Below are 20,980 nucleotides of genomic sequence, written 5' to 3' on the forward strand. Positions count from 1 at the left end.
CCGCGCCCTCAATCCACTCAGCGTGCTTTGTTTATCAGCTCGCGCACATCAGCTATACAGGCGTTAATACTGAATGTTTAACGTTATATTCGTTGCATACATATACTTCGTAGTAGACATCCTTAACTCCATTCTGCTGTCTGTTGTTCTGTTGTTGGTGTTTCTTTGTCTGAATATGGCACTTATCACATGTTGTGTGGTATCGGCGTTTGGTATCGGGGCATTTTAACGAGTACAGGAGCTCAGTATCGGGCCCGATACCGATACCAGTATCGGTATTGGTGCATCCCTATTTGTAACTTTGCAGATCTTTTTTATGCTCAAATGGCAACATTACAGACTAACTAAAGTTGAAAAAGTGAAAAAGCATAATAGGACCCCTTTAAGACTAATTGGCTGGTCTCTCCATATCACTTTTTGATTGGTATGTCAGAAGTGAGTCCCCAAACATGTCAAATCCAAACCCTCCAAGTCTTATATAGCAATAATTCAATACAATATTCAATTCAAGTAAGATCATTTGGATTTAATACAAAATTGTTACCGAAATATTAAATTAGAGAGTACTTTCACATCACAGATAATTTGGGAATTGTATCTTTGTTAGGACTTTATGCGGTTTAGATTGATAAGCTTTAAAGGGGTCATATAATGCTACATGCACTTTTACAAATTGTTTGAACTGAAATGTGTGTTGGCAGTGTGTGTACACAACCACCCTAAAATGATAAAAATCCACCCAGTTTCCATTAAGACCCTAAAAAATCATATCAACTTGTGGAAAATGGGCATCCTATGACCCCTTTAAGCTGGAATAAAATAGCCCATGACCTTAATGAAGCCAGAGAGGTTAGAGAAAGCAAAGTTTCTAAATACACAGAATGTCCCTCAGACAGAGCAAGAAGCAGTGGTGAGATGAACTCATCTGTTTTTTCGAAGCATGTTTCCAGAGGTTTAGCTGCTGCTGAAGATATTGATCATGAATATTCTGCAGTTTGTTTAAATATAAACTCACTATATTTTTGTATCTTCATCATTTGGTTTGACGTCATGAACAGACTCTGTCCGAGGCCGTAGTGACAGTGGTAATCCCCACAGAAAGGTACACATTCTCTGTCCATTTATTAAAACACCATTGCTTCTGAAACACACACACACATACACACTCACCTGTAGTCTTGACACCTAATCACAATGGTTAGTTCAGAGGTTCTTAATATTGGTCCTGGGGACCCCCCGCTCTGCACATTTTCAATGTCTTTCTTATCTGACACACTCAGTTCAATTCAAGAAACTCGATCCTAAGGAGCTGATGATCTGAATCAGGTGTGTTAAATAAGGGAAACATGCAAAATGTGCAGAGCGGGGGATCTCCAGGACCACTGGGTTAGTTCATCAGAAAGATACTGTAAGACATCATTGATCTTAGATCGTAACCAAGGAAAATCACTCATACACTCCCAGATACATATAGCCTACATGCCTTGAGGTTACCCACCTTTAGCAACATCAGCAACTTCTATAGTGTGTTAATACAGTTGCGGTAAATAACTTTATACCCATTCATTGCTACTGTGAAAACATGTAGAACACCACACAGAAGCCTTTTTCTAACGTTAGGAGCTAACATTGTACTAAAACACACTCCCTTAACGGTCTCATAGGGCCATGGTAACATCAGAAAGCAATCTTATTTGGAGTGGACAGAAAATACAGAGCAAAATACAAGTTTCAATCTGCCAGACAGTGAAAATGAAAGAAGAAAAATATAGAACTGACATGGTAAGGATTTAGGGATTATTATGGAGTGATGGAGAAAAATGGAGAAAAGAAAAGAGTGCCCTTGTTCATTCTCTCATCCGTCTCTTTTGTGGCTGATAGGAACCTGCTGGGCTTGATACACAGAATGATTGAGTTTGTGGTAAGAGAGGGACCCATGTTTGAGGCCATCATCATGAGCAGAGAAAAGAACAGCCCTGACTTCAGGTATGTGAAGTGTATTCTGCTTGTGACAGAATATTGGTACCATTAATATTCTTAGATAGCTTGCTCAACATGAAATTGAAATTTTAAATGCATGTTATTGGTAATATTGTGAATAATTCATGTCATAACCTTCTGTTCTAGAGAATTTTCACACAGTACTGTACTTCACAATACAGAAGATCTGTTGCTACTTGTTACATTACGATTTCTGGTTATGAATTAATCATTCGCAATATGATAAAGGGTGGATTTTCATTTCATGCTAACCTTAAAAGGAATAGGACACCTTAAAATTCAAATTCTGTCATTTACTCACCTGCATCTTCTTAACCAGAATGATTTTCCTTTTACTTCACAAAAGGAGACATTAGGCGGTATGTTCACGTTTCTCTTTTTTTCATACAATGTGATTGTAACCCAGATAACACATAAGTAGTCTAAGCCAAATGATATTAAGGCTCAGAAATGTTTACTCTCAGTCTCAATTGTGCTGTTTGAATATTATGAACACATTTAACTTTTATGAGAACCATTGCCATCCTGGTGTAGTCACCCACCATTCACTTTTGTGCTATGGAAAAGAGAAAAGTCAGCTTTCTGTTAAATGTCTCTCTTGTTAATTATTCCGGTTTAGAACATGAGGGTGAGTAAATATTTAGTAAAATATTTTAAGACTTTTGAATGTCATATGCAACTCTGTGTATTTGAATGTCTGGTTATTGTTGCAGGTTTTTATTTGATAATAAGAGTCAGGAGCATGTGTACTACAGATGGAAACTCTACTCCATTCTACAGGTGAACGATCCATTGCCTTTCATGGCTAGACACAGTCTTACTCTCAAAAATAAATGTAATTTTCACATCTATATGAAAACTGTTAAACATTTCTCTGTCTATGTCCTTCTTTCAGGGAGAGAGCCCAAATAAATGGAGAACGTCACCTTTCAGAATGTTCCGGGGCGGCTCTCTGTGGAAGCCACCTCTTCTTAACCCATATCTCCATGGTGATGAGGAACCAGAAGAGAGCTCCTTCCCTTCTCAAGAGGAAGAGCCAAAGAAAGGGCACCTGAAGGCAGAGTAAACATGTGTTCCTCTCCGACAGAAATAGAAGTTGTAGGATGTCGATTTCTTTGAAATGAAATGCACATAGGCCTGTGATGTTTGGGTGCCCAGCCCACATATGTTTGGTTCTGTAATGTATGTGCATATTGACTGTGTTTGTTGTGTCTCAGGCACAGAGAGAGGTTGGAGGCCTTGCTAAGAGGGCTGACTCCTCGCAGGGATGAGATCGGTGATGCAATGCTATTCTGCCTGGAGAGAGCGGAGGCTGCTGAGGAGGTCGTCTCCTGCATCACTGAATCTCTGTCTATAGCACACACACCACTGCAGAAGAAGGTACATGTACCATTACAGTTGTACAAAGTTGGAGTTCACAAATCACAGCTCGAGTTTGTAGCATAGCTCTTCTTTACACTTTTCGACATTTTGTCTTGTGTATATTGCAGATTGCCAGACTTTACCTAATATCTGATATCCTCTACAACTCCTGTGCCAAAGTTGCCAATGCATCATATTACCGCAAATTGTGAGTCAGTTGTGCAGCATTTTTATTTGATGTTTTTCTTGATTGTATTTGTGCGTTTTTTTAGTGTCTTTGAAATTGTTTTCCAGTAATTTTTTTCAAACCTACAGCAATGACATGATTATGATCGTTTTTATCCTGAAAAAAAATTATATATAATAAAAATGTATTTTCTAAATGCATGTTATTGATCTTATCATGAACAATTCATCCATGCGTGTTTCATTTTTAAAATGTTTTTGGTAATTTTTGACACATTTCTCTCTGGTCAATTAGACCGGACTTCTCCAATCTCCGCCGCTTTCTTAAGATCTACTGCAAGCTCACATTCAGATCTGTCTCTATTCAATCAATAGCCATTAAATCGAACCAAGTCCTCACCCTACAATTTTTCTTTTTGATAGTCTGTTTCACTCAGATGTACGCCACAATACCGATAAAAGATCTGTCGCTACTGCAGTAAAATCGAAACTTCAGAAACTTTGATGTTGCCTCTGATGAACTCTGACGATTGTTCTATTTTGTCCTGCTGTGTAATAGTTTTGAGACAAAGCTGCCGCAGATATTTGGAGACGTCAGTGAAGCGTATCGGAACATCCAGGCCCGACTCCAGGCAGAGCAGTTTAAGGTGGGAACAGACTGTTCTAGCATGTCATCTGTCTTGAACTCCTCCCCTGCAGAGATCTTTGATCCCACTCCCCCTCTAAAGTTCTCTCTTTCAATTCTCTCTATCTGCAGCAAAGAGTCATGGGATGTTTTCGTGCGTGGGAAGACTGGGCAGTTTATCCAGACTCCTTCCTGATCCAACTGCAGAATATATTCCTGGGGCTTATTAAACCTGGAGAGGAAGTCATTGACAGAGCAGAGGTGAGCTGTGGCAAATAGATAAAAGAAGAAAGAAAAACTATAAATAAACTGTATATGATCTGTAAAGTGCACTATATTCATTTACCTACCTGTTCTCTAGCCCAAATCTCCTGATCTAGATGGGGTGCCATTGGATGGTATTCCTCTAGAGAAAGGTGAAATTGATGGTACACCCATTGATGACCTTGATGGATCACCTATGACCTGGGATCCATCCTCTATAGATGGTGTACTCGTTGACGATATAGACGGTGTTCCCCTAGGAAACCCAATAGACGATATTGATGGTGTGCCATGTAGGTAGAAGGGCATTGAGGTCGTTGGGAGTTTATCTTGTTTATTTATAGCCTATTTCCTAAACTGAACACAGTGAAAGTGTTAAAACACATACAATATGGATTTTGTTATATTGGTTTTATTTAAGTTACACATATTTCCTCCTTGTGCTTGTTTTTGTCTGATCCAGTTGATGAGGGCTCAGATAAGACTTTACCCACTGTTGCACTGTCTAAATGGGAGAAGGTGGAAGATTCAGAATCCTCAGGTACAATCACAACATGAGTAGTTATGCATGACTCTTTTACACCCTTTTTATTTACTGCTTTTCCCAGATTATCCAGTCTTTCTATATATAATACAGCATACTTAACAAATTCAGTAGTTACTCTTTACTTAGAACACATGCTAGGGTTCTTTAGAGATATAATGTTCCAGAAAGTCTGTTTAATCAGTTACCAAAGAAGCATGTCAAAATTATTGATTAAATAATTTTGTGATTAAATGTTGTGTTGCAAAAATGAGTACACCTTCCTGAAAGTTACTAAAGAAAAAGAACATTCTGGTGTAAGTTTTACAGGTACACATGTTGAACCAAAGCTTTTTAAGAAAAGTAATTTCTTGACCATTAAAAGTGTTATATATAGACCACTTGGGAAAGACCTGTCGGGAGAGTTATTTCTTGACATGCATGGTTTTTGTCCACATTGGAACTGCCTACTGTAGCCAAAGCACAATAAACTCATTTAACCTTTTTTTTTTTTTTGAGGCCCATATTTACAAAATATCGACTTCTGGGAATCCATACTCTGGTCTCATGAGACCAAGTCAATCATTTCAGATCTAACAGCATCCAAAATGTTCTGGTGTTGCTAGATTAGGAGTACAGTGAGAAGAGCCTGGTCCCCACGGTGAAGTTCAGTGATAGTAAAGCTCTTATATAGGGATGTATGAGTGCTGAAGGTGTGAGGGAGTTGGGCTTTATCAATACTGTCATGATTTCACACACCACTGATTTTGATGTAATACAAAAACTTGAAACAAAAGATGCTAACCTCATTCCTCATTCCTTGCATTGTTGGTTATTTTTTCAACATGACAATGATGATATGTATTCTCCAAAGGTGAAAATCCTTCAGTAGACAAGTATTTCACCCAATCGTAACACTCTTGAGAAGCTGTGGGGGATTCTGTAGAGATGAGTTGAGCAACAGTCCAGGGCCCAGGGCATATAAGGAGGTCATCCTCCAGGAGTTAAATCAGAATCAGAATGAGCTTTATTGCCAGGTATGTTTACACATACGAGGAATTTGTTTTAGTGACAGAAGCTTCCACAGTGTAACAGAATGACAGTGACAGAACAAAAAAAAAAAAGTAAATAAGGAATAAAAATATACAAATCGACAATTGTATGTACAGGTATATAACAATAGACAGTTGTATGTACAGGTATATTATGTGCAAATTGAAATGTAGACTGAGTATGCGTGTTAGATAAATAAGTGTACGAGTGAATAAATAGTGTGTGTTCCACAGTTATTGTCAGGTGTTCATGAGATGGATTGGCTGAGGGAAGAAACTGTTCCTGTGTCTGGCCGTTCTGGTGCTCAGAGCTCAAAGTAAACAAAAACACCTCTTTAGAGGTGCAGTCGTTGGTGTACAGGGAGAAGAGCAGTGGGGAGAGAACGCAGCCCTGAGGAGCTCCAGTGCTGATGGTGCGGGTGTTGGATGTGAGTTTTCCCAGCCTCACTAGCTGCTGCCTGTCTGTCAGGAAGCTGCTGATCCACTGACAGACGGAGGTGGGCACGGAGAGCTGAGTTAGTTTGGGCAGGAGGAGGTTTGGGATGATGGTGTTAAAGGCCGAGCTGAAGTCCACGAACCGGATCCTCACATAAGTCCCTGGTCTGTCTAGATGTTGCAGAACATAATGCAGTCCCATGTTTACTGCATCGTCCACAGAAACATCTTATATCAGCGAAGACGAACAGCGAAGACAGATAACAGGACAGATGTGGCAATTTGTCATGATCTTGTATACTCAGTGCCAAGAAGGAAATATTTAGTACTAGAATACTCATTTCTGTAATACTTTATTTAAACAAAATTGGATAATTTACTTTTACAGATATTAATGACATACATTTCTCTGTTTTTAAGTATATGTTTAAAACATTCCTATTTTGCCATCTTTCCATGAATTGTATTGGTGATCATTAAGAAAATACATATTTTGTATGTATTCAGAGGGGGTGTGCTCATTTATGCTGTGCACTGCGTATATTCCTTTCAACTGCTGCATCCTGCTGCAAACTTTAAACTGTTCTTATCATCCTTTCAGCCAAGAATGACTCGGACACAGAGGTGAATTCAAGGTAAGACTGCTGGATGTTGTTCATTTTAGTCATTGTTCTCTGCAATGAGCTGGTGATTTAGTTTTATCACATGATACATGACTGGAGCATTTCAACAGCCTCATCAAATCACATGCTTTCTTTTACCATTTTCTTTATAAGGACTATCCACTAAACATTCTTTTTGTTTACTTTTGCATGTACGTTGGCAAAGTTTTTTGGTAAATCCAGGCTATAAGCATGAATTATAAACAGGAAATATTAAAAAATAGAAAGTACACCACTCTTTCAGTTTGGGAGACCTCATTGTTTCCTGTCCTGTCTTTGGCATGCAGTGGCCTGAAGGAAAACGATGGTGACTCAGATATGAGCAGTGATGAAGCTGACAGCCCCAGCAGGTATGAGGGGGCGGAGTTTAAGAGTTCTCTGAGAAACTTTGAACTGTCTGAAAGCAAAAGGACACGCCTCCGAGAACTTGAGGTTAGTCAGTCACTCATATTTTATGTCTCGCTCTCCCTCCCACACACTCACAGATAGACATGGCACTAGAGCTAACTGTGTTGCCAGGTACTATAAAAGTGCGGTTATGCATATTGCAGGTGAAGGTGATGAATTTCCAGGATGAGTTGGAATCGAGTAAGAGACAGAGGAAGTCCAGTATGACTCTCCAACAGCAAGTTCAACACTACAGAAACAGACTGCTACAGAAGGTACTACACACAGCAACTCTCATAATCGAGAATTACACAATATGCAGATTGTGGCTGACTGGTCAATATGCATTCCAGTTGTGCTAAATGATACAAAACAACTAGTCACCACCAAGACATGTTTTTGGTTGGTAAATATTCTCATTTGACCTTTATATCAGCAAAGTGTATATGTATTATTTATGCCTGCTGTCTGCATAAGCCAGAATTCTGGTAGAAAATTTTTAACTTCTGGTAAACTCACTTATTATTTATGTCTTTGTTTTTCTTTCTGTCACTGCTTCTTTAGGAGTTTGACAAGGACGACCAGGAAAAGAAAGACAAATATTCACAAAAACAGAAAGACCGGTCCAAAAAAGACGAGCGGAGAGATAAAGGGGAGGACAGGAGTAAAACAAGGGATAAAGAAAAAAGTAGAAAGAGTGAGGACAGAGAAAGAATTAGAGGACGGAGTCGAGACAGAGAAGAGAGGAGAGAGAGGTATGCACTCATCTCTCTCTCTCTCACACACACACACACATACACAGTTTATTACATTCCATTATCATTGAAAAACAGTTATTCACAATACCTTGACCAAGCACAATGCATCAAGTTTTCAGCGACAAGTAATTTCGTCTCCTTGGAATTATAAGGTTCTATCTGACATTTTTGTAAAAATTGAGTTATTCACATATTCTTATTCTGTGACAACTTATATACATTATGTGATAGATTTTTTAATGTTGTGTAATTTTGGGACTTTTTATTTCAAAAAACAAAAAGGTTCTATCTACACAGTCGAACTTTGAAGCTCAATATCTCAAAACTACTCGGAATGCAGATAGAACCTTATAATTCCAAGGGGACGATTTGTCTATTCACACTAAAATCAAACAACACTTACAGCCAATCAGAGCAGAGACTACCGTTCAAATGTTTGGGGTTGGTAAGATTTTTTTGAAATGTTTGTAAAAAACCAACATCCTCTCTTCAGGTCATTTTGACCTGAAACTGACTTTCAATTAAAAAAAATAAAATAAAGTGTTATAGTATTATAGTATGTCATTTTGACCCGGGAGGGAAGGATTTGTTACACTTTACAATCTCTTATGCTCATCAAGGCTGCATTTATTTGATCAAAAATTCAAACATTAATATTGAGAAATATTACAATTTAAAATAAGAGTTTTCTCTTGTTATACATTTTAAAATGTTGATGTCACGTGATCCTTCAGAAATCATTCTAATATGCTTATTAGAATGATAATTTTGCTCAGCAAAATTTATTATTAATGTTGAAAACAGTTGTGCTGTTTAATATTTTTGTGTAAACCGTGGTACATTTTTTTTTTTTTTTCAGAATTATTTGATGAATAGAAAGTTAAAAACAGCATTTCGTTAAGACATTATTAATGTCTTTTCCATCATTTTTTATCAATTTAATGAATCCTTGCGGAATAAAAGTATTGAAACCTTACTGCCTTCAGACTTTTGAACGGTGTTATGTTTGACGCCATATGTAGCTCCCCCCTTTTCAGCGTATATGAACGAACTATATAGTTTCACAGTCTTCCCAGTCTACTGACATTTATGACATCTGCTTCGAGCATTAAATTCAACAGCGATGCTATAGAGCTACCGCAAAATCTGAAGTTCAAGGACAAAATTCTAAACATGGCTGCATACTTGTTTCTCTAGCGCATTAGGTCTGTACAAGTGCGATGCTGGAGAGGTGAGATTTCACTGTTTGTGAGGTTACCCAGCACAGCGCTACAGAAAGAGAAACCAGCTGACCTTAGAAATATCCTGATGCTTGTGGTCACAGCTACTTGAATTATAATTGACTTGCTTGTCACTTTGTGTTGTTCTTGGTCATGTTACTATATCAAGTGTATGTGTGGATTTTACCACTCCTTTTATCCTCTGTCACTTTTTGTCTTCCATGAAGAACAAGATCCCGATCACCACGCAAGTCAAAACGCTCTCGATCACCATCACCACAGCACAAATCCTGGAGGTCATCGTCCCGATCACCACATCGCTCGCACAAAAAGACCAAGAAGAGCAAACACTGAACTCTGACCCTTCGAACCCTGTGACCTCTGCAGTCATCTCGTAACACAGTCTGATGGAGCCTATGGATGGACTGCTTTCGTCATGCACATCAACATGTTTTTATTCCACAGTTCTGGCTGATTTACAGCTGTTCATTTGTTTCCAGAACGGTCCTCAGTGTGGCTGCTGCAATCACAACCCTGGGCTTGGCTGAGTTTTTCTAAGATGAAGTGTGAACCTGTACAGATCTTCTTTTTGTTTCGTAAACGGTTTTATTTGTGTTTTCCTCGTTTTAAATCCGGTGTTTAAAAAATGCTGCAAGATTGACCCCTCCACCTCCAGACTTTACAATAAAAACAATCGTGGAAGGAAAAATGTGTCTTTAGAATATTATATAAGGAGTTAAAGGTTTTCACAAAGCAGTTGTTAAACATTGTTGAATATTTAAATGCTTTACAGTAACTTCTAATTATTTAATTGGAATTATCTAATTATTTGTTCATAGCAGGCTCGGAATAAAACTGCTAAAACTATTTGATTTGTAAGATCTTTTTCAAACTATTGAGGTTCTCACTTGGAAGAAAACTGATTTTAAAAGACTTAATGTTCTCTAAAACCACCCATTGATAATGCTGAGAATGCAACTAATACCTTAATAAACATCTCACAACAATTATATCAAAATATTGAAACAAAATATTGTATAATCACAATACAACATATACTGTATGTATTCATATATGAAATGCAATACAAATATGTATTTATACTAAAACATACAGGCATGGATTCACAAGGAAAGAACATAATTATTGGGATTTGCTTTAATATGTAAGATTCTCAGGTGTCTTGCTGATTATAAAGCATTGTGATTTAACAAGTGATTCTAATTCAGTTCTAATAAGACAAAAGATGGGATACCATATGAAAACTTTTGCTTATGAATGACATTTTTAGAGATTGTTTCCCTGTAGCACTGTCTTAGATGTCTTGCAGTTTATTGCTGCAGGACTAAGGCATGTTCACACAGGTGAGCAGGAACCCTGGACATCTTTCTTCTGGTCAGTAGAAAGGCCCCTTTAATGTTGAAGTTATTGGAACTATGACCATAGTTGTGCATCACATATAAACTGTTATTTGTGACAGTTTACAAAAATGTGATTATCACATGTAAAGTGTCTAAAGAACTGTCCCACCAATGCATGTGCATTAATTGTTTCTGGTGATTTTACAATCTTTAAATACAGTATCCTGAAAAGGGGACTTTTCATTTGAAATACAATTGGCTTATTATATTGCCATTGCTCTAAAAGAAAAACATTTAAAATTGCATGGAAAATATGTCCTTTGCTCAGACATAGCAGTGAAAAATATTTTATTGCATACATGCAAAAACGAAACAACACACAGGGTAAATATTTACATCATATTTTTTTTTAATTTTTGGAATCATACACAAAAAATCAGGTTCAATTATTTTTACAACATAAAATAACACTGACGATTCTTAAATTGAAATGAGTTCAGTTAGTCCTCATGTTGGAAATGTGAGATTTTGTGTTTTCCAGAAACATTGACTTTGGGGTTAAAGTGTGTGTGTGTGTTTGAAGGGCTGGCTACCTGTGTCTCCCATATCCATTCTGTCTCCATACAGGCTTGCAGTTTCACTCAGTCATTAAAATGGCATCATTGCTCTATGCAAATTAAAGCCCTTTTTGAACATACAGTAATAATACCCCTTAAAATGATATCAAATTAAAAAGAAAGGAAGATAAAGAAAGAGGCGTATAGCTGTAATGAGTTTTGTCCCTGCTTCTCAACCATCCCCACCTTCCAACTTCCTGGGTCCCTGTTCTCTGCATACAAGGCGGGGCTTATAATCTCCGCCTCCCAGAGCACTCTCCAGCAGCTGATTGGTCAATGAATGGGGGCTCAGGTGTAAAGTGACACTGATTTTGTTTTAGCTCTGTCCAAAAGCTGAGAGGAGCTTTAAAATCAATTCTATATACTTGCTGGTTGTCATATTCAGCACAAGCACTCAGTATTTCTTAACATTGACAAAAACTTTAATGGCTCCAGTGAAATCCGCAGAGAGCAAAACTTCAGAGTGGTCTGTTTTCAGGGCCCCTGAGGAAAAGAAGAATGGGTTACTTTTGTTCAGTGCACTTTTGTGATCTTCACAATGCTATTTCCAGTCAGTACCTGATGGGATGGTCTCAGAGTCGTCTGTGCTGTCACTCTTACAGTCCGAGTCTGGTTTCTCTGTCCCAGCCTCCTGAGGCACGATGAGATCCGGATGCGGAGCAAAAATGGCTGAAGTAACTACGGCATTATGGGCTACAAAGCAGAAAGCACATGTAATATAAGACCCTAAAAGTACATAGTCATTTTTGTTAGAACTTCACTATTGGGGGAAAAAATTTAATTGTGATTAAAAAAACAACAACACTCCCACTCCAGGTTTGATGTGCCTTGTTTGTAGGGCCAAAAGAATGTGCGATGATACATCAATATGACTGTAAAATAATACTAATACCAATACTACTACTAATAATAATTAAATCGAAAGAAATTACAAATTAACAAATAAATAAATATTACTATTATTACGTTTTAAAGGGGTCATATCAAGTATGATGCGATTTAAATTTTTCCTTTCTCTTTGGAGTGTTACAAGCTCTTGGTGCATAAAGAAGATCTGTAAAGTTGCAAAGACTAAAGTCTCAAATCCAAAGAGATATTCTTTATAAAAGTGAAGAGTCAGCCACACCTACCTAAAATGGCTTGTTCTAACACGCCCCCACATATCTACCTCACTATGTGGGAAGATATGCTTAACGCCGCCCAAATGTTCATGCCGGGGTCGTCACATGTGGTTGCCGCAAACCCGCCAGACGCTCCTTCGTCGAATCCGCCGCCTCTGCTCACTCTTGCCCTCCGGCTGTTCCTCACGCTAGCCCCCAGCTTCTGCTCACTGTAGGCCGCCGTGTGTGACGCTGTGTTACGTTATGAAAGCGAAACTACTTTGTTTGGCCTTCCAAAAATGGACACTGGATGCAACGAATCAATGCCTCGTTTATAATGGGTTTTCATGTTTTTGATCATCGCTCCAGCCTGACAGGGCATCATCACAATATGGTAAGGGGCGTAACATTTCCGTCACACGCTTGAGGTATTCGGCCAATCATAACGCACTGGATAGCTGGCCAATCACAGCACACCTCGCTTTTTTAGAACGACGAGCTTTGTAAAAATCGACGCATTTCAGAAAGGCAGGGCATACAGGAGAAAAAATAATGTACAGTATGTGGAAAATAATGTGTTTTTTGAACCTTAAAACGCATAAACATTTTTCATTACACCAAATACACCAGGTTTGGAACGACATGAGGGTGAGTAAATAATGACAAAATTTTCATTTTTGGGTGAACTATCCCTTTAAAGCTTCTTTTTTGTTGACAACAGCTGGTTTATAGGTGTGTATCATTATAAGTTTATGAAGATGATTGATGCGCGATGCGTCCCCAGATGCAAAATGCACCCAAATGCAAAGATGAATGAGTGTGGAACAGCATTTGCTCCAGACCATGTTGCACAGAGACGGAAAGCAACAGATCATGAGCTGCTCATTTGTAAAAGATGTGCTTTACCCTGCACATATATATTTAAATAAATTGCAGTCTTTCAATTTGATAATCACACTAAGCCATATCACATTCAACCTTTTGATTCTGACTAATCATGCAGCCCTAATGATCATGACCACGTTTTGAACATGGCGGCTGTACAACCTTCAGTCAGTCAAACATTCCAGAAATGTTCTATTTGACAGACTGCCAAAACAAATAATTCCTGGAATGTTTTTATCTGTTTAACTGCTGCTGCTCTCAGTATATGATTCATTTTTGTTCCATCATTACCTTTTATCCCTTCCCAGAAGTCATTGCGGTCTCTCCGTACAGAGGTGAATTTGCTCAGGTCATGGTATGTGCTCCAGATGTACACATACTTGTCCTCTGAGCCGCTCACAATGAAAGAGTAGTCGTGACTACAAGAACAAGACGAGATCCTTGAGATTCACTCATATTTTCCAACTTTCCGTAGAAGTGTAAGATCAGAGATGGACATATCTGGGCTGTCCGTCTTTCAGACTTGCTCTTCTCACCTGAAGCTGGCTTTGATCTGACTGCTGCTGTTCACGTAGCCTTTGTACTTCATAGACAGAGACAAATCTCTGAGGTCATACAGGCGAATGCGAGAGTCGTTTGACGTCACCAAGATCTGCAGAGAAAAAGGAAGTTAGCATTAACTGAGTCTAAAAGATGCTGTCAAGTTTTATCACCTTGACATGAATAAAAATATCATTATTCATGGTATACTTCAGTAAATAAATAGGGGTTTAAGTCTATCTGCAGTCTTTTTCTATTTTCAGTCTATTTCCTCTTACCTTGTTCTCTCCTGGCAGCGGCTCAATACCGGTGATTTTGCGGCCCACACGATTCCTGCCTCTGGTGGAGCGGACATGGATTTGGGTGTGATATTTAAGGCGCTAAGTAGAGCATGATGAATGGAGTAAGTGATTAATAATCGACTATTTAGGGTTGGATTTCTAAATCACTGCTGTATATATTGTGTTTTTCAGAATCCCATTTCATTTCAAGTGACAATCATTGCTCCCATCTAAATCTTACAAGAATAAACACCCACCTCTGTGTCATAAAAAATGCAGCGTCCATCGTAGGTGCCAATAACTGCATATTTTCCATTCTGGCAGAAGTTAGCTGCTGTTATCAGACGCGTCTGTCCGTCCACCTCATTCCACAGTGCCACTTTCTTATCTGGAATATTCCATAACCGCAACTTTCCGTCCAAAGAACCACTCAAAAAATACCTGTCATCCTGAGGGAAAAACACAGTACCATTCAAATGTTTGCCTGGGTCAGTTAGATTTTTTAAAAAAGAAATTCAGTTTTATTTAGCAAGAACACATTAAACTGATTATAACTGACAGTAAAGACATTTATAATATTTGATTTTAATAAAGATATTTATTTGAACTGTCTATTTATCAAAGGATTCTGAAGAAATGCATCATGTTTCCACATAAATATTAAGCAGCACAACTTTCTTCAACATTGATAATAATAAGAAATGTTTCTTGAGCACCAAATCAGCATATTAGAATGACTTTTGGAGGATCATGTGACACTGAATACTGGAGTAATGGCTGCTGAAAATTCAGCTTTGCCATCAAAGGAATTAAGTACATTTGAAAAAACCCTTTATAATAATATTTAACTAGGGGCCAGATTTACTAAACGGGGCAAATTAGCATTAGAGTGTTATTCCATAAAAGCGCTGAAGGGAGGGGAAATTCTGTGGCTGATTTACTAACAATGCACACATTAAAGAACCCAGACGCAGCCAGATCATTTCCATAATGACCAACACAATCTACCAAGAGAAGCACAAATTACCGCCTGCTTTAAGACATGATTTTTGGGCGACAATCTACCAAGAGCAGCACAAATTACCGCCTGCTTTAAGACATGATTTTTGGGCGTTAAATAATGGCGCAGTCATTTGACTAGCGCAAACGTTAGTAAACTGCATTGCATTGATTGATTTTAATACTCTCCTCCCATAAATTTTGCATCTGAAAGGGAAACTCCTACAAATGCATATTCAATAAGATCAGGCGCAAAAATAACTGTGTCCATGCCTTTTCAGCGCTAATTCTTCACTGCGCAGCTTTAGTAAATACTGACAGTACTATTTTAACGCCAAAAGACGGTTTGCACTAGCACAAGCTGTTAGTAAATCTGGCCCTACATCTGCTTTTTCCAACCCCAAAAAGTAGTGTATACCTGAGCACACGCGAAGCACACTTACCCTGGGATGAAATGCGATGGCTGTAACAAAGTCTATGTGCTGAAAACAGCAGAGACACTCCCTCCTGGAGATGTGCCACAAACGAACCGTCTTATCCATTGATGATGACAGCAGGAAGTAGTTCTACTCAGGGAAGTAGTGATATAATTATGTCCAATTCCTCTTCATTATACTGTGAACTTCAAATGTTTTCCACACTTAAGTGGTTCAGTAGAGCACTGATGACCATAAGCTCTCACCTTCGACCAGGACAGATCCAACAGGTCAGCAGTGTGACCCTTGTACTTGCAGAACGGAACTTGCCGGAACGGCACGTTTCTGTCCTCAGTGTCTGCATCTTCCACTGCAGCACCAAACTGAGCGAGAGAAAGCAGGAGAGACCAATATCATAGAGCTTTAAATAATCACTTACAAGCATGAAATACAAAACAGAGAAACCTAAAATAAATAAAAAAGCCTTACCCCTCCTTCAGTATCTGATTTTGAGGAACAAAGACTCTCCTGAGAGGGAGATGGTGACACACGTCCTGTGAGATATAAGAGACACCTTTTTTTTTTTTTTAAAAAGGAAACCAAGCACAAAAATAGTAATTACAGATATTTTACTCAATATATTTGTGTGTGATTATTAGAGAATCACGCCTTTAGCTTAGCAACAAGCTAACACCAAACTTTACTGAAATCAACTGCAAGCACTCCATGCAGAGTGCTACTAGTGCTGCCTATGTAGAGAGCTCCAATTCAGGTCACTTATGAGGCTTCAAGATGCTTATAAGATCTCGCTAGATTTTAAAACAGAGCTGGTTGATTTGCATATGCTCTACATGGGCAGCAAAACAATAGCGCTGTGCTTTGAAAGTCATTCGCATTTATTGATTTTCAGCGTTTACTTCCTAGACAAAGATCAAGCTTAACTTTGGGCTAAACTACACAGTGAGTGGTGATTCATCTTTTAAATGTAAATCTAGCTCTAGTAATTCATTTCATTATGAACAGGTCCATTCAACACATTTGACAACCAGAGAGTGTTCAAATACTTTTTGGGGCCACAGTATAAGAACTATGTGAAAGCTACAGGATGTTATGAATAGACAGATGTCTCTATATACAAGAGTGTGCATGCGTGTGTTACCTTCCGTGTTATATTTTATTCTCATATTGTTGAAATAGTCATAGGCATTTTTTAGGACCCAGATCCGAACCACATTATCCTGCCCTGCTGTAGCCAACAGCCGCCCACAATGAGAGAATTTCATTGTCCAGACGGCACCCTGAGAGAGACAGAGGGGAAGGAGGGGTGGTCAAATCTCTGAATAACTAACTAACTACATCACAGATCACAAAACATGCTAAAGTTCACATTAAAGGTCACACACGCTCTCCTCACCATGTGTTCTCCACTCAGGTCCTGCACTACTTTGATTTGGTCAAAGTCAAAGGGCCCTTTGAAGCTGTGAGCAGCTTTAAACTTGACCGGTCGGGTGTACGGCATCCCCTCATCATCACTGGAGGATGGGTCATCCTGGTCTGTGTGGAACACTTCATCCCGAACGCTTTTGACTTTATTTACGGCTTTCTCTCCATATTCCTCCGCCAAGTGCTTCGCCCTCTTCACAGACTTGCCCAGAAACTTTCTCAGCTGTGTACTGAGTGAATAGAGAAGAACAGACAGAATATGTCTAAAAAAAATAACCCTCAGTGGTCCTTCAAGATAAATGCTTTTTATTTGGTCAATTACACTACCATTCAAAAGTTTGAGGTTTGTAATATTTTTAAAGAAATGTACATTTTTTTCTTTTTCTTTTTTTTCAATGCATTTGTAACGGCATATTAGAATGATTTCTGAAGGATCGTGTGACACTGAAGACTGAAGGAGTAATGACTGCTGAAAATTCTGTTTTGCCATTACAGGAATAAATTGCATTTTAAAATACAATAAAATAGTTATTTTAAATTATAAAAATAATTTCACAATATTACTGTTTTACTGTATTTTTGATCAAATAAATGTAGCCTTGGTGAGCATAAGAGGCTTCTTTCAAAAAAACGTAAAAATCAAACTTTTAAACAGTAAAGTACATTTTATTTTCTCCTGATTGTGTATTTTTACTCAAAACTATGACTACAGTTATAAATAAACATCCATCTCTTACGTTCTCTGTTTCAGTTTCCCTCCATCTGTGTCTGTAAGTGTAGGCTGGGACTTTTCATCATCATCAGACTGCGCCGCATCATTTCTGCCAAGAAAAAAAAAGAAAGTGTGAGATCCCACCCTAAAGCGTTCAGAGCTGCTGGCTTTCAAAATTAGGTTGCATTTAATCCTGATGTAAAATGAGAAATTAGAAACACTGATCCAGGACCAGATCCAGCTACCCAACTGTTTCAGATTAACCACACTAACAGAAACTACAAAACTGTTATCAGCTCAGCATTATGAAGCACTTCTTGCCAAAATGTTCCACTTGTGTTCAAGTGGTTTCAAATCAGAAGAGAGCGGAAAAGGAGAAGGGATTACATGCCTTCTCCCTTCGAAAGAGAAAAACAGTCTGTAGGTTTCATTCTGGCTGATAAAATGAGGGCAGATGAGAGTGTAGTGAATCGGATTACTGATAGGATTCGATTCTGCTGCCTGAGGGCCCCACCAGATCAGCACAAGCAGAGTGTCAAAAAAGAAAAATGATCCTTGATATTACACATAAAATGTAAAATCAGCTCAGAAGAGCTCCAAAACTCTGTGATGGATTGTGGATTATAGGATACAGTAGGACATCTTAGGCGCCATGACGTCTCGAAAATTTGTCCATGTTTTCATAGTGCCAAATCAGACAACTTGTGTATCTACGTCTTAGATTCGAGTGAACAGTTGGTGGTTCTTACGAGATATACTCTTTGGTTCTCCTCATGATGTGCAGTGTGAGCGGGTTGATTCCAGTCGGGAGTTTCTCTTCCGCCTGGATCAAAGGGATCTCCTCACCAGTGTCCAGATTCTTGATCATCACGCTTGCAAGAATCTCCTGCATAACAAAAACACATGGATTACTGCCTTGAGTGATAATCATTATAAGAGATTCATTACATCACAAAGACATAAAAACTGCAGCAGGCCGTGTAAAATACAACCAAGCAAAAGCCTCTTCCAAATGAATGAATGGAGCAGTCGCCCTCCTAATGTGGTTATTCCCCACATACCTGCTTTTCAGCTAATCAGTTACAACTATTAGGTAACCTAACCATATTAATATAGTCTTGCTAAAGTTTAGAATGTGCCCCTCCCACTTTTTAGTTCACAGAGTGCTGCAGGAATGCATCCTAAAACCCAGAAGCAAGTACGGTTCCATCAACCCGAAGTCAGTGGGTTTTTGGAGAAATGCCAAGTTTTATTCTACAACATAAAATATATCAGTAACAATCCCACTTGTGATTCTTTATAAACTAATGCATTTTACTGGTTATTTACCAAGTAGCTAAATGGAACTACAAGTTGTCGGTGATGTTAAATGTCATTAAGCCGAAGAGATAAACTCAAACTGTCCAACTTGTAGATTTCTAATAAAGACTGAAAGAGTTGTTGGAAGCTTAGTGGTGGTGTTGTTGACTGTGGAGTAGTTCATTTATAAGAGTCTTAAACCCACAGAGCTTATTTTCTGCAATAATCCAAAAGCTAATAGAAACGTCCTATTGGCTTTTTGTTGTGGGAAACAGTGTGAACTTCTAGGTTGGCCTACAAAACTACATCCCTGCAGCACTCTATTCTTATTGCTCATCTTGCAACATAGGTTCACATGAATGCAAGTATGTGCGCACTAGGGCTGCACGATAAATCGAAATGGAATCGAGATCGTGATTCGACAGAAGCTGCAATTGTCATGCGTATCTTTCAGTGAAGCACTGTTCTGTGATCAGCAGTAAATCTCCATCCAAAGGCCAGAGGGCGCTCTCTCGCTGAAACTCCAAATATGCCTTGCAGAAAAAACCCAGGAAATGCCTATAGCTGTAGCTGAATAAACAGAAGATTCAACTGCTTTCATTGATTCAACGTGACTAATAAACACACGACTACGGCAATATACAACAATCGCATTCGATTAATCGTGCAGCCCTAGTGCGCACAAACATTACCTCATCTGTAAGCTCTCTTCCTGAGTTAGACCTTGGTCTTTGCGGTCCAGCAGTCTCGCTTCCAGTAGGACTTGATGTTTGCTCATCATTTTCCTGCTTATACAAAAGAACAGACAGAAATGTACGATGTCAAATATTCATGTGAAATCTAAATATGTATATTATTTGAAATGGCTGTAATTAAATGTGAACCTGTGCAGTGACCACTTTATCACCACTAGTGGCGCTAGCGAGGTCCAGTGAGTGCTGGAGTTCTTTAGCAATACATCGTACTATGGCGTTTGGGCTGACCAATCCACACAGCTCGTCTGCTGGCTCTACAGAGACTGACCAATCATAGAGAATGTTATTGCTTTAGTCATTAATTAGTTAATATTCCGCATTTCAGTGGAACAAGTTGATTTACTTGTTAAACCAACAATTTTTTAAAACTCTTACCTTCTAGCCCTGCTGGTCGCATCACTTCCTGGGATTTTTTAGCTGAAAAGCTGGGCCGTGAGGGGGGAGGCGGCCTTGGAGTTGGAGCCCCAGTGGGCGGAGGTGGCCTTGAGGGCGGTTGCTTCTTGGTGCTAGCTACAATATCTGGCTCCACTGTAAACTGTCTGGGAGGTTTGGAAGGGCCAGGGCCATCTGCATCACTCATAGGGACCTGCTCAAGAATATCAGCCGTTTCTGCACAAGGCAGGGAGGTGGGTTGCGATGGTTGACCCAAAGCGCTTGTAATGTCAGGAGGGGGTGGCATAGCCTGGTCCTGACCTGCTTGGGCAGGACCAGCCACATCCGGTGCTCTGTCCTGAATGTCCTGTGACCTCACTTCCTTCGGCCTTACATCAGGCTCAATGCAACCCGACTCGTGTGGTGTTACATCAGGATCCTCTGGAGGCACCAGGGTGCCCTCAAGAACCAGGTTTTCTTTAACACTGCAGCCTTCTGCTCCTGCCCTCTCCCCTTCAGATGTGGCCGCACAGGCCTCCTCTACTCTCAACAACTGATCTTCCACTCCACTTTTCTGACTCTCTTCTATAATACTGTCAATGATCTGGAAAGAACAATCAGAAAGAGGGACAGTCAGAAAACTGTGCATTCACGTAGAATTCAATTGTTCATCAAAACAAAAGCTTTGTTTACACTAGGCATCTAATCTTATAGTGTTTCCCTAC

The 20,980-nt window shown here is 39.1% G+C and overlaps 2 protein-coding genes across 10 annotated transcripts in view; one reads left to right on the forward strand and one right to left on the reverse strand.

Moving 5' to 3' along the window:
- LOC107700249 (U2 snRNP-associated SURP motif-containing protein-like) overlaps positions 1–10,233 on the forward strand; it is a 16,232-nt gene extending 5,999 nt beyond the window's left edge. For all 3 annotated transcript variants that reach the window (XM_016501843.1, XM_016501845.1, XM_016501844.1), the window contains exons 10-24: positions 1,059–1,102; positions 1,882–1,986; positions 2,715–2,781; positions 2,897–3,063; positions 3,219–3,381; positions 3,492–3,571; positions 4,109–4,196; positions 4,307–4,435; positions 4,536–4,731; positions 4,902–4,979; positions 7,050–7,083; positions 7,398–7,542; positions 7,662–7,772; positions 8,062–8,252; positions 9,703–10,233. In XM_016501843.1, coding sequence (XP_016357329.1) covers positions 1,059–1,102; positions 1,882–1,986; positions 2,715–2,781; positions 2,897–3,063; positions 3,219–3,381; positions 3,492–3,571; positions 4,109–4,196; positions 4,307–4,435; positions 4,536–4,731; positions 4,902–4,979; positions 7,050–7,083; positions 7,398–7,542; positions 7,662–7,772; positions 8,062–8,252; positions 9,703–9,829 — 1,725 coding nt within the window. In that variant the 3' untranslated portion in view covers positions 9,830–10,233. The remainder of the gene's footprint in view (positions 1–1,058; positions 1,103–1,881; positions 1,987–2,714; positions 2,782–2,896; positions 3,064–3,218; positions 3,382–3,491; positions 3,572–4,108; positions 4,197–4,306; positions 4,436–4,535; positions 4,732–4,901; positions 4,980–7,049; positions 7,084–7,397; positions 7,543–7,661; positions 7,773–8,061; positions 8,253–9,702) is intronic.
- Positions 10,234–11,825: 1,592 nt separating this feature from the next.
- LOC107700250 (WD repeat-containing protein 44-like) overlaps positions 11,826–20,980 on the reverse strand; it is a 19,757-nt gene continuing 10,602 nt past the window's right edge. For 5 of the 7 annotated variants that reach the window (XM_016501848.1, XM_016501846.1, XM_016501852.1 and 2 more), the window contains 16 exons: positions 20,259–20,859; positions 20,013–20,146; positions 19,821–19,916; positions 18,579–18,715; positions 17,855–17,938; positions 17,089–17,347; positions 16,834–16,972; positions 16,164–16,228; positions 15,941–16,057; positions 15,702–15,824; positions 14,517–14,708; positions 14,257–14,358; positions 13,975–14,090; positions 13,730–13,857; positions 12,012–12,146; positions 11,826–11,936 (listed from right to left, as the gene is read on the reverse strand). In XM_016501848.1, the coding sequence (XP_016357334.1) occupies positions 11,848–11,936; positions 12,012–12,146; positions 13,730–13,857; positions 13,975–14,090; positions 14,257–14,358; positions 14,517–14,708; positions 15,702–15,824; positions 15,941–16,057; positions 16,164–16,228; positions 16,834–16,972; positions 17,089–17,347; positions 17,855–17,938; positions 18,579–18,715; positions 19,821–19,916; positions 20,013–20,146; positions 20,259–20,859 (2,517 nt within the window). In that variant the 3' untranslated portion in view covers positions 11,826–11,847. The remainder of the gene's footprint in view (positions 11,937–12,011; positions 12,147–13,729; positions 13,858–13,974; positions 14,091–14,256; positions 14,359–14,516; positions 14,709–15,701; positions 15,825–15,940; positions 16,058–16,163; positions 16,229–16,833; positions 16,973–17,088; positions 17,348–17,854; positions 17,939–18,578; positions 18,716–19,820; positions 19,917–20,012; positions 20,147–20,258; positions 20,860–20,980) is intronic. The other 2 variants (XM_016501849.1, XM_016501847.1) reach the window with 1 other exon arrangement.

The sequence above is a fragment of the Sinocyclocheilus anshuiensis genome, unplaced genomic scaffold (genome assembly GCF_001515605.1).
Source record: "Sinocyclocheilus anshuiensis isolate Anshui unplaced genomic scaffold, SAMN03320099.WGS_v1.1 scaffold1236, whole genome shotgun sequence".
Lineage (NCBI taxonomy): Eukaryota > Metazoa > Chordata > Actinopteri > Cypriniformes > Cyprinidae > Sinocyclocheilus > Sinocyclocheilus anshuiensis.